Here is a 12522-nt window from a genome sequence, read left to right as displayed (position 1 = left end):
TTTTTTTTCGATGTCAAGCCCATATTTCAAGTTAACACTCATTGACCTGAAGCTGCAAAAACTGGAAGAAACTTTGAGATAAATGGCGTTTTGAGATAAGCAAAATCACAAAAATAGAAGCCCTCTGGTTGTGCATAGACCATATGGCGTATTTCCAAAATACTGTTAGTAACTGTTTTCAGACACCCAAAAAGCCAACGATGCTACTTTCTGCATTGTAATGAATCGTAATGTTTCCCTGCATCAAGATGTGCCGACAAGCCCACATTGCCATCCTTAGCCTTATCAAGCTGCAATCTCACTGAAATTCTGAGGGCTCGCATGCTGGCTTCTTTTTGGCTAAGCACGGGGGCTGATTACACCTGCTCAAGAGTGCTGGTCATCTAGCCCAAGGTGACGCTGTGACCACATTGATGTGTCACTGACAGCAATCCTAAATTAGAGGTGAAAGAAAATGATTCCCAGCTCATCACTGCTGCGTGAGGCCATGATAAGGTGACAGCAAGCATCTGAATAACTGTGCGGGAGCCGTGATAGATAGAAGGGGGAAGATAAGTGGGGAATGCGGCCCAGTGTGGCGTCTGGCTCAGTTAACAAGCTGCCACCAGATAAAAAGTGAGTGCAAGTTGTGAGGGTACCAAGCCGCCGCCAAGTGGCGTAGAGTCGCAGGCACGAGACGGTAGGCAACTGTGTAAAGTAAGAGGCACAGGACTGTAGGCAATGGTGTGTGGTGGGTGGTGGAGAACATGGAAGGTGTGTGTGCACAGTCGGCACGCGGGGAGCATGTGACAATGAACTGAGTGAGTGAAGTAATCGGCGAAGCAAGCCGAGTGCGGTGCAGCGGGACGGAACGCAGACTGCGTGTGTGTGCGTGCACCGAAAATTTCCCGAAATAAAGAACGTCCCTGACAAATGGGGGCTCGTCCGACCGGACCTAACATGGAGGATTAAGAATTGTCTAGTGCAACCCAGCCAGTTGTGCAGCCTCTCCTGCCTTCTTAGATCGTCCAAGGACTGTTGGCTTCGACCTCCGATATCACAATGAAAAGGGAAAGACTCACAGCTGATATAGCTCAAATTCTGTGCACCACGCCGCTCAACTACATGGTTAGGCCTGACAAGACAACTGGCATGGCTAAGCTCGACGAGACAACCGGCGCGAGGCCAGCGCTCAACATCAAAAGTGCGCCTGTCTCACTGCCAAAATTCAGTGGCTACCAGGACCAACACTCATTGCAAGACTGTCTGGAGAAGTACTTGGAGTACTGCGATACTATTGTGGGGATCCCCACTGACCACCGTTTGCACTTGCTTCCATCAGCGTTGGAGGGGTCAACCAAACAATGGTGGCGCTCCTCAGGTGTGCACCCCGACTGCCAGTAATTTGCATCTGAATTTACGGCGGAGTTTATCCTCGTTGACTACAAGTTTAAACTAAAAGCAGAGCTAGATCAGTGCACTCAGCATCCGGCAGAAAACCTCAAGCAGTTCATTCACGTCATTGCCGAATAGTATGACCGTATAGCGGAGCCTTTTAAATGCCGAAAAGGTGGAACACGTGCAGAGACAAATGCATCCGACATTTGAAGACCTAACAGCCAGCATGAGCTTCACAAACCTGCAAGAAATGGCGAAGGCGACTGGCCCTATCATGGAATGAGCTTCGCATCGTCTGCACTACGAGCCACTGCCACTACCGCGTATTGCACAAGCAGCAGCTGGTTTGGCCTTCGTTTATTCACCTCCGCACATCACTGCAACGCCCAACCAAACCCTCCCGGCCCAGCAACGACAGTGGCAGCTGCAGCCTGCAGCAGTTTCGGCTTCTGAATGTCCGTAGTCAACGACACTTCACGCTGGAGCCCCGGGGTGGAACCCCTCACCTGTGTTGTTCGCTTGCGCGCCGAACACTTGGGCACTTCGGCACCACAACAACTCGGGAGAGCACCTCAGAACTTCGGGTTTCAAGCGACACAAGGTATCCCACTGTTCGAGTCGCCAAACTGCAGTATCAAGTGCCGGCGGTGTGGCAGTTTTGGCCACATTGCACGTCAATGCGCTACTGTTAGACCACGCAGCCAATCCCGCTGTGTTCACTCCAATTCCCCAAGACACCTACAAGCAGATTGCCCGGGAAATGGACGAGCATAGCGGCTTCTCCGGCCAACGGTTACGCGACGTCCCTGCAAGTGCTCGCAACAGCCGGAAATAAAGAACCACTGGTTGAACTGTTGATTGGTAACAGTGTCCTTTATGCACTCATGGACACTGGAGCAAGCGTGAGCTTAATAGGTAGCCGTGCCATCACAGCGGCCAAGTGCATGGGAGCCACCTTCAGGGAAGAAGCACGAACCCTGAGGTTTGCTCAGGGCTGGTCACAAACTACACAATCGGTTCGCTGTTGTATTCGTTGGCAAGGAGGGTCCAGGAAGCAGCGTTTTCTTCTTTTGCCAGAGCTGTGTCACGATGCTGTCCTTGGGTGGGATTTTCTTGAGGTGGCAGGTATTTCTCTCCACATGGGCCTTGGCAGATGGTCACTGCACTCTGACCCATATGGGCTCCTCAAATTTAAAAAGGCACCGAAGCGGCCATGTGCGTCAGATGCTGGACACCGACCCCTGTCAGTTTGTAAGATAGCATTGCAATGCGATAAGCAAGGTCAAGAGCCTGATGAAAATGTGGCTAGCTCTCTACAGGCACTTTTTGCAGATGTGCAGGATGTATACCACAATACCACTGAGAGTGGCGAGTGTAGTCTAGAGAACCTTCGGGAGGAGCAGAAGCAGAAACTTAATAACAACCTTGCAGACCGTAACCATATTTTCACCACTCTGCCAGGTTGCACATTCCTGGTGGTTCACAAAATAGACACAGGCAGCCACCCACCAGTTAGATGCAAGCTACGCCCGGTTACCAGCCAAAAGAGAGAAATTCTTGATGGGTGTATCTAAGATTTGCTGGACCAAGACCTCATTGAGCCCTGCTCCAGTTCCTGGGCCAGTGCCCCTGTATTAGCAAGGAAGAAAACTGGAGGACATCGCCTTGCGGTCAACCACAGACATTTAAATACAATCACAACTGTGCCAGTAGATCCCCTGCCCAGCACAGAGGGGATACTGGCTCAGCTCGGCCAGGCTAGGTGGTTCACAAGCCTCGACCTTGCTCAGGGCTTCTTTCAAGTGTCAGTTGCTCCCGAAGATGTACCAAAAACTGCATTTCTGTGCCATAGACGAGTGTTTCAATTTAAGCAAATGCCATTTGGGATAGCAGGTGGGCCGGCAACATTTCAGTCTCTCATGGACAAAATGTTAGAAGGCATAAACAAGGTGTCTACCAAGTTGAAATTCCAGATTTTCCCTGAGTGCCTTTGCAAAATTCCCTGAGAGACGCAGAACTATGTTTTATGTCAAGACGGGCTGACACATTGTCGCCCGATGCTGTCACTCTCTAGTAGGCGTGTGAAAATTTTTTTTTAAAAGAAACGACTTGACCCAGTTTAATACTAAGGAGTAGTGTTTATTTTATTCAAAAAGAGAATAGAAGGGAAGGGTTAGTAAAATGCACAGCAAATAACATGTCTTCGAAAAAAATTGCAAATCGAGTCTAACCTGCTCAAATACGAATAAAAAGGAAATGCATAAAGAAGCAAATATTTTCGAATATGAGCTATTTCTACCAAGTGATGGCAAGCTCAGTAGTATGACGCCCGAACTTTGTCACAATTGATATTGTCTCTCAACAGCTTGCAAGCCAACCTCAACTGTCCTGACATACTCTCAGCCTGCGCACGATGCCTTAGCGTTGTGTTTCACTGCTTTAAAGAGTTTATCTTGGGTTGGGTGAGGAACACCTGCATCTCGGCATCAGCCAACACTTTGTTTTTTGAGCTCTAGCTCCTTCAAAATGGCAGCAGCAGGCTTCCTTTCCTGTTCATTCCTCAATGCGTAGGCCCTTTCTGTTCTCTTCCTCCTTCCGCCACTCGTTTGCCCCACGTGAAGCATCTTTTTGGTAAGTTGTAAAGTCAACGTCCGATTTCTCGAACTCCCTAGGGGCCGAGAAAACATCCGAAAAATGGGCCAGTTGGAAAAGAGTGCATGTCTTTTACTGCCCTTAAGGAACTCAAACTGCCACAGGCACATTTAAAAAAACTCTGAAGGCCTGTCAGTACACGTATTAGTCATATCGGTGCTCGGACTGTGACAGTAGATACCGGGTGCACGCGTGTAATTATAGACACTGTGTCTCATGGCAATAGCCCTTCACACACTTGTTATGCTTCACTGCAATACTTTTGCGCGTGCCTCATGAAGTAATATTTCTGTACAGAGGCGAAGCTGACTTTCGGGAACTGACATTATGCAAGGCACCGTTTTTTTCTAGCTTCGAAGCCAATCGCGAGGACCACAAATGCGGAGTCGGTGCCATTGCTGACAGCGGCGAATTATTTCAATGAAAAACACTGCACCCGACAGCAAGAAGCTTAATAGCAAACATCGAAGCAGCTAGGTCTAGCGTTGCCGCAGGATCTGTGTGCGAGAGCACTGGTTCGAAGTGGCGAGGTAATCAAAACGCCCACGGTGGTGGCTTTGAATAATGCCGCTTCGGACCGGCTGTCCCGGCGAAAAACTCAGGAAATTTGAACGGCTGAAGGGTTCTTGCATCCGAAATTTCAGACGTTCTGATACACTGACTCTATGAGTATGTGGTGGTACCGCGAAGCCGTCCGAAAAGTTGGTCATTCACTGTACACTGGCAATTCCTCCAGCCGACGATGGGACGTCAAAGACGATTCGTTACCATTCCTGTCTGTTACTCGAGCCAGTATTACCGCAACTTTCGTTCCCTTTCAGTAAAATTACAGCTAATTTTCACTGATGGAAGCACAAACTCCCCGAGTATTCCTTGAGTTTTTTCAGACTACTCAATATCCCTGAGAATTCCCGGTTTTCCCGGTTGATAGACACTCTGATAAAACACAACTACTGCATGGCATTTCTTGCTGATGTGCTCATTTATTCAGAAACTTTTAAGGACCATCTACAACATATCGATGAAGTACTTTGAAGAATTGGCTCTGCAGGTCTGACAATCGATCGCAGCAAAGTTACGTGCTGTGAACAGGCAGAAAAGTTCCTTGGACGTGTAATCTCTCCAGGCAAATGTCAACCTGACCCGGACAAGGTGCGAGTGGTTGCAGAGTTCCCATGCATTAAAACAGTCAAGGAGCTACAAATGTTCTTGGGCCTTGTGGGAAACTACAGAAATTTTATCCCCTGGTTTTCTGACAAAGTCAGACCCCTGACAGCTCTCCTCAAGAAAAAAGCCCATTGGGTTTGGGGTGCCGAGCCACAGACAGGATTCGAGGCTCTGAGGCTAACACTGGCAGGAGAGGAGGCTGTGGTATTGCCTGACCTGAACAGGCCCTTTGTGATTGAAACGGATGCAAGTGGCATTGGCATATTGGCAGTGTTGTTGCAGGAACTAGAAGATGAACTCAGGCCTGTGTCATTTATAAGCAGGAACCTCAGCACTGCTGAAAATAACTATACTGTCCAAGAATGGAAATGCATCGCTGTGGTGTCAGCTGTCGATAAATTCCGACCGTATGTGAAATTCACATCATTTGAGGAGCATTGTGACCACGCATCATTGGCTTGGATGTTTACAACTGAGCAGACGTCTTGCAGAGTGTGACGTTGGGTGTTGAGATTACAAGGGTTCAAGTGTACCGTAAGGCTTCGTAAAGGACGGGCCAACATCCCAGCGGATGCACTAAGCAGGTGCCCCATCCCTGCTGCCGCATCTGCTCAGCCTTGTTTGGCGGAGGACTGGTTTCCAATCGAAGTGCAAGAGCCACAACAGACCATTCGTTTTGAACTAGCAGCCCCTGTTGACGTGACTGATGTGTCCCCACTCACTGACACTGCAAAATTCCAGTTGGAACAACCCAAGGATCCACTGCTGCTACAGCTGCTGCAATACTTAGTATGGGCTGCTATCTGGTGACGCTAAAGAGTCCAAGAGGATACAGTACCTAGCTGATGACAGCGAAATCTCGAACAATGGTATCCTTATGTACATGGTCGGTGAACGCGATGTAGCTTGCCTTCCCTAACATTTACGAGACATGGCACTGAAAATGGAGCATGACCACCCCCTACGGGGGCATTTAGGCTTTTTTAAAACTTGGAAACGTGTGAAGAGCCGGTTCACATGGCTCGGTATCCACTCCGGTATTTCCCGTTACATCCGCAGCTGCCTGCAGTGCCAGGCTTTCAAACCTCCTCACCAGCAAAAACCAAAAGGACTGATGAACAGTTCATGGGCCACCCACCCAATGCAGCAGCTAAGTGTGGACCTTATTGGGCCACTGCCCACAACCCCTCGATGCCACAAGTACATCCTGGTGGTGCTGGACAAGTTCACGAAGTTTATGGAGCTTTTCCCATTACGTGCAGCTTCGTCCAAATCGATCATCGATAAAATGATGAATTTTTCTTGCCGGCATAGTGTGCCTAGCGCCATCTCTAGCGACAATGGCAAACCATTCATAAGCAAACTGTGGAAAGGCATTCTCCAGCCCTGGGGAATCAAGGAGAGCCACACAGTCCCATACAGACCAGCAGGGCAAACTGCAGAACGCCATAATGCAACAGTTAAACAATGCCTGGTGGGCTACTGCACTTCCCACAGGGACTGGGACAAAAGGCTGCCTGAAGTGGCATTTGCAATGCGCACGTCTCAAAGTGTAGTTACTGGCTTTACGCCTGCCTTCTTGTGCTATGGGCGGGAACTACAGAACCCGAGGAGCCACCACAATCAGGCAGCTGGCACCGAGGTGCCCCCTTCTGCGCCTGATGCCCTAGCTCCTAAACTTGATGTGTCCCTTCGAGATGCCTGGGCCTTTGCACAGGACCACCAAACTTTGGAAAAAGCCAGCTAGGCACAGTATTACAACAAAAAGTGCACTCCAGCTAGTTTCCAGGTTGGAGACTTAGTTCTCCAACACACACATCCGCTAAGTAAGGCAGCCATTGGATTCACAGCCAAGTTTGCCCCTCGATGCACAGGGCAATTTAAAGTGACTGCACACATTGGACGCAATACCTACAGACTCAGAGACCCTGCTAGAGCGAAACAGAATGGCCTCGCTAATGCAGACCAGCTGAGCCCTTATGGTGTGCCTTGGAAGCCCTCTTCACAGGATAAAAGGGGGGGGGGGGAGGGGATCTGTGAGGGTGGGCCGACGCCAGGCAGTGTAGAGTCGTAGACACAGTACGGTAGGCAACGCTGTGGCGGGCGGGGGAGAACATGGAAGGCGTGTGTGCACAGTCGGCATGCGGGAAGCACGAGACAATGAACTGAGTGAGCAAAGTAATCAGTAGAGCAAACCATACACTGTATGTGGTAGCACATTCATTCTCACTTGTTTGTTTTGCTTTCCCCTACACCCACATTTGGCTTCCTTGTGCTAGGTGCAAGCAATGAGTGCTGTGAACCAAGGGCAGTGTGCAGGCAATTTACCACCTCCAAAAAACTGATAAATCTCCTGCAGTCTGTGGTAACAGAACAGAGACAGAGGCAAAGAGGGGACAAGTGCAAGCTGAAACCTTTTCTGTCCTCAAAGCGACAACCACATGCATGCGATATTCAAACAACACAGCAGGCAGACTCTGTCACATTGCAGCGTGGAGCAACCACATGGATGTGACATTGTGAAAAAGAGAGTAGCAAAAAATTCACGTTGTCGGAATGGATACAATCATGCACCTGTAAAGAAACGTACAAGGCCAATGTTCTGGCCAAGGTGTATTAGATGTAGCTTTAATATGCTGTAATTGCCAGTGGAAATCAGTTTTATGCTGCCAGTGTGAAATGTTGTGGTGCCATCTGTAGAGCTAAACTCAAAACACTTTTGCGGCTCTCGGTAACATTACAGGCCTGACATCGTAAAAAAAAAAAACTTACCTGAATAATAACAACAGCACCAACAACTTGTCCTCAGCATGAGATGAGACAAAGTGATGGCTGATTTTACTATTTATTTCCTGCTTTCATGGCAGAGAGGAAGAGCAAGAGTGAATTCAGATCAAAGCAGGCGGACTTGTTAGTGCCTTGTTGTGCAATCACACTGTCGCTGGCAGAAGTCAACAACCGGACTCCCTTGCGACAAGCGAAATCTTCTGGCTGGTCAAAAGCCAACAATTTGATGAGCGACAACGAAGCATTGCCCTCCGTGACAGAAAAGCCTGTTGCTCGTCGCCATTGCTAGAAAATCATGTGCATGTGATCGCACCTTAACTATGCAACTACTAACACATGTAACACCATACAGACAAAAATACCATCAACCCTACCAACACAGTCTGGCTGAATGGCTGTAAGCAGACCACCAAAAGCTTACCTCCACAACTGATGCCAAAGGAGGTGAGAACGTGTCCTCACTGCTGGTAAGGATGGCGGAGACCACATCAAGTGTCTTGTGCAGCGCAGCTTCAGACAAAGTCCACAGAGACTGCAGAGAGAAGATTGATGATGGTATTCAAACTCTGAAAGCTGGCAAGCCAAGGCTACATACCTATCAATCACAAACTCTGCTATGACCCCTTAGTGTTGGAACTAGCACTATTTGAAATAAATAAATACATAAATTGGCTACTGGGCGGAAGGACATACTGTGGTGCCTTCTGCTACCAGCATCTGAATGACATGTAAAGTTGAATCACATGCCAGAGCGTTTGCTTCAGCGTGATCATGTGCATCATCTTGAGTCGAACTGCCATGGAATTTCTGATGGTTATAGTAGCTTTATGCAACAGTGCTTGCGCTTTCTTTTGATGTTAAGGTTTTACACGTTGTATAAGAATATTCAGTGTTTCACTGTGGTAATTTGGGAAACATTTCACTTTAGGTACTACCAGAGGAATTGAAAGCATGGTAGCTTCTATAGATGCTCAATAGCAGTTAAATCCCAGTGGCAAAATTTAAAGTGTGCAGATACATGTACGAAATAACAAGTTCCATTTGCAAGTGTGAAGCAGTTGAATATGTGAAGCAAGATACAGACCCTTTTCGCAGAGCAGTTTGATCTCAAAGAATGAGATGGTGCTTGCAGCGGCGAGCTGCACGTTGCCTCAGTGAAAGCACACAAGTATGGAGCCATTACTGCTTCTGCCCTGCTACTGTGTGATCAGCTGTTGGAAATGAAACTGGCTGTTCTCTAATGTGTTGTGCTCCATTCATGCTGCAAAATGTGAAACTGTAGAGGGAAGGCGTGTGCAGTGGTTGGCTGCAAAAATAGTGTAGTGGGCCGAGGTGACAAAGGACAGATCTGGTGGGAACGAGGGGTAGAAGAAGAAGAAGAAGAATAAAGCGATTGTGCTTTGGTTCTGTGCATGCTTGTCGTGGAATGTTACGTTGGTGCAGTCTACGACAGGATAGAAGCCTCAATTATGTGGATAATGCTGAGTATAGCCAGAGACGTGCAACATCAGTCATATTTTTTAATGTGTGAAGTGGATGAAGATGTCAAGTATGATTTGCCCGAAAGCATCACGACTCCCAAGCTTCGCGAGTTCGTCGCCCAAAAGGCTGGGAAGACGCTGCAGAAGATTGGTGTTCAAGCATCAGTGAAGATGAGAATGAAGCACTCCGAATTTCAAGAACACATCATGACGCCGCTGGTGCAGCTGACAGCAAGAACTGCACCGAGCAAGACCGATTCTTTTATGGACTTGTGCCTGCTAGAAATGCTTCGCCTGCAGCAGCACCACGCCAAGCGACAGCAGCAACTCATGGAAAATCTTCTGACTGTTATTCAAGCCCAACAATGACAAAACAAGCAGATGGTAAAGCCCGACTTCTTTGATGGAGAGAGCTGAAGCCCAGCGACTTGGGTCCAGTTCTACGAACAAGCATGTGAGGAGAACTCCTGGGAGGAACCCGGCGATCGCATCAGGAACACGCGTAAGTCTCTCAGCGGACTTGCCAAGAAGTGGTATGACATCCATTTCGCTGGACATATGATGGATACATGGAAGCAGTGGAGAACAAGCTTTTTGGAAGCTTTTGATGAAAACCCGGTTGAAAGGTGGTACTGAGCTACTTTTTATAAATATAGCACAGGAAAGCCACTAGAATATTTTTACGAGAAAAGGCGGCTTCTTCACATGGCAAACGCAGAACTACCGGAGTCCGCAGTAGTGTCACTGATTGTTCATGGCTTAACCAAGGAACTTCAGAGGCAGGTGCAAGTAAAGTCACCTAAAACGATAGAAGAACTGTTGGGATGTTTCAGAAACATCTGCATCGATTTTATGCCACAAAATGTGCGTCGAAGAGATACTTTCGAAAGGGCTCCATGGAGGTCTCGCGATATCAAAAATCTTCATGGCCAAAATCGAGTCATCAACTTAATGTCTACTAACAGCAATGACGCTGAACCAGTAGCCTCTCATTCAGAGGAAGCGCAACCAAAAAACTAATAAAAGAGGGTGTCCAGACCGCCCTGACGACAAAAATTGAGACTGTTTTTCTAACCGCCTTTAGCCTTGTCTATATTAAACTCAATATCAATGGAGACAATGTTGATGCATTGGTTGACAGTGATACATTTGTATCTGTAATAAATTAGGCTCCTCTTAAAACTGACGAAATAATTAGAGGAAGACCGGTGCAGGTACAGAGCTTTGATGGGACAAGACAAATTTATGATGGATGGTGAAAACAAATGTCTCTTATCAAGGCCGAAGGGCTAATATCGATGCCCTTGTCATGAAGGGTAACTATAAATTCTTACTTTCGAGACCAGATATGAAGACACTGAAGTTAAACCTTTATTGGAATGATGAAGTAACTGGGGCGCAAAAGACGTGCGTGGCCTTGAACATCGCGGACTGCTTTGTTAAGTGTGAAAAAGACAGTCGTGAAAAATTCACTGCACTTATCTATCCACCGGCTACAACAAAATTTACTGTTCCCTTTAAGCTGAGAGATGTTACACCGGTCAGAAAAAAGCCTTACAGTATGTCACGCGAAAAGAAACTTTCATTGAAAAATGAGATCCAGAATATGTTAGATGCTGGAATAATATGGCCATCGGTATACAGTGGAATCTCGATGATACGAATCTCATGGGGTCACGAAAAATACAGTGGAATTTCGATGATACGATCACGGCTAATACAAATTTCTGGATGATACGAATCTTTCTGTGGTCCCAGTCGAGCCCCATTACTTTGCAACGTGCTAGAGAACGGTTGTTACGAATCAATTTTCGACCCGTGTCAGTTGATACGAAAATTACCGAAGACACTTTGGAAATTCTAAAGTGTGCTTGGCGAAAGGCAGACACTGCTGCCGTTTGCTCTCTGCTTCCTTGGCTTTGCTGGTCGGTGAAATGGCCAGTTGCTGCTACCGTCTGCGCTCCACTTCCCTGGCTTTGCTGTTCGGTGAAATGGCCAGTCGCTGCTGCCGTCTGCGCTCCAATTCACTCGCTTTGGTGTTCGGCGATATCGCCTGTCGCTGCTGCCGCTTTCATTCTGCTTCCCTATGAATAGTAGACGTTTGCCTCACCTATTACTCTGGCTCTGAAAGAAAATGGATCACTCCAACTGTGTACTGATTACCAGATCTTGAATAGCCAAACGGACATTTTTCCTTTTCCAATGCCAAGGATCGACAATGATAATTGAAGAAACCAGAGGTTGCAAAATATTCTCCCGTATAGACCTGTGCAAAGAATTTTGACAGATTCCGCTCGAAGAGGAATATAAAATGTATACAGCCTTTGTCACTCCATTTGATGTGTACGAATATATTCGTTTGCCTTTTGAATGGAAAAACAGTGCAGCATGGTTCCAAAAGATGATGAATAGTATTCGCAAGCCATTTCTCGGATTATTCTGTAATGTGTATGTAGACAACATCATAGTCTACTCCAAGAATGAAACATCACACGCCAAACACATGACATCTCTTTTGATGGCATTAAGTGACACCAAACTTAAAAGTGAGTTTTAAAGGGACACTAAAGTGAAAAATGATTTCTTCTGCATTAGTAAATTACCTTTCTACAACACCAAAAGCACCATTCTTACAACGATAAGACGTTTCGTAAGCCAGAAAAAGCGCAAGAACGAAATGCAGGTGGCGACGCCTACTTAAGTTCCCGCTTCTGGGGACTGTGACGTCTTGAATTTTGATGGCTTCTTCTAGGGCCTACTAATTACATATAGCGGTACAGATTGACTGCATTGTGTTCTAAAGGAATCAAGTATTAAACATGGCAAGTTTCGGGAACCTTTATTCAGCCAACGCGGCCCAAATGCGAAAACATTCTTTGGAATCCCTGAGGTCACGCTGACGTACCGGCGCTGGGGTTTCGGCGCGACATTCAAATGCTGATACTTGGACCTTCATTTTCTCATCTAATAATCAAACTATTTTTTTGAAAAGACTGCCTGCAGGGTTCTCAAACAAAGCTTCATTAGTCTAAACTGATTTATTGTTTCGCTTTAGTGT

The 12522-nt window shown here is 47.1% G+C and overlaps 1 protein-coding gene across 1 annotated transcript in view; it reads right to left on the bottom strand.

Moving 5' to 3' along the window:
- The window catches only part of DUBAI (Deubiquitinating apoptotic inhibitor), a 96517-nt gene that overhangs the window by 64635 nt on the left and 19360 nt on the right, over nucleotides 1-12522 (bottom strand). The window contains exon 6 of the mRNA XM_065454334.1: nucleotides 8405-8515. Within this exon, the coding sequence (XP_065310406.1) occupies nucleotides 8405-8515 (111 nt within the window). The remainder of the gene's footprint in view (nucleotides 1-8404; nucleotides 8516-12522) is intronic.

Source organism: Dermacentor albipictus, chromosome 3 (genome assembly GCF_038994185.2).
Source record: "Dermacentor albipictus isolate Rhodes 1998 colony chromosome 3, USDA_Dalb.pri_finalv2, whole genome shotgun sequence".
NCBI classification, from domain to species: Eukaryota; Metazoa; Arthropoda; class Arachnida; order Ixodida; family Ixodidae; genus Dermacentor; species Dermacentor albipictus.
This window is presented reverse-complemented; position numbering and strand designations above follow the sequence as displayed.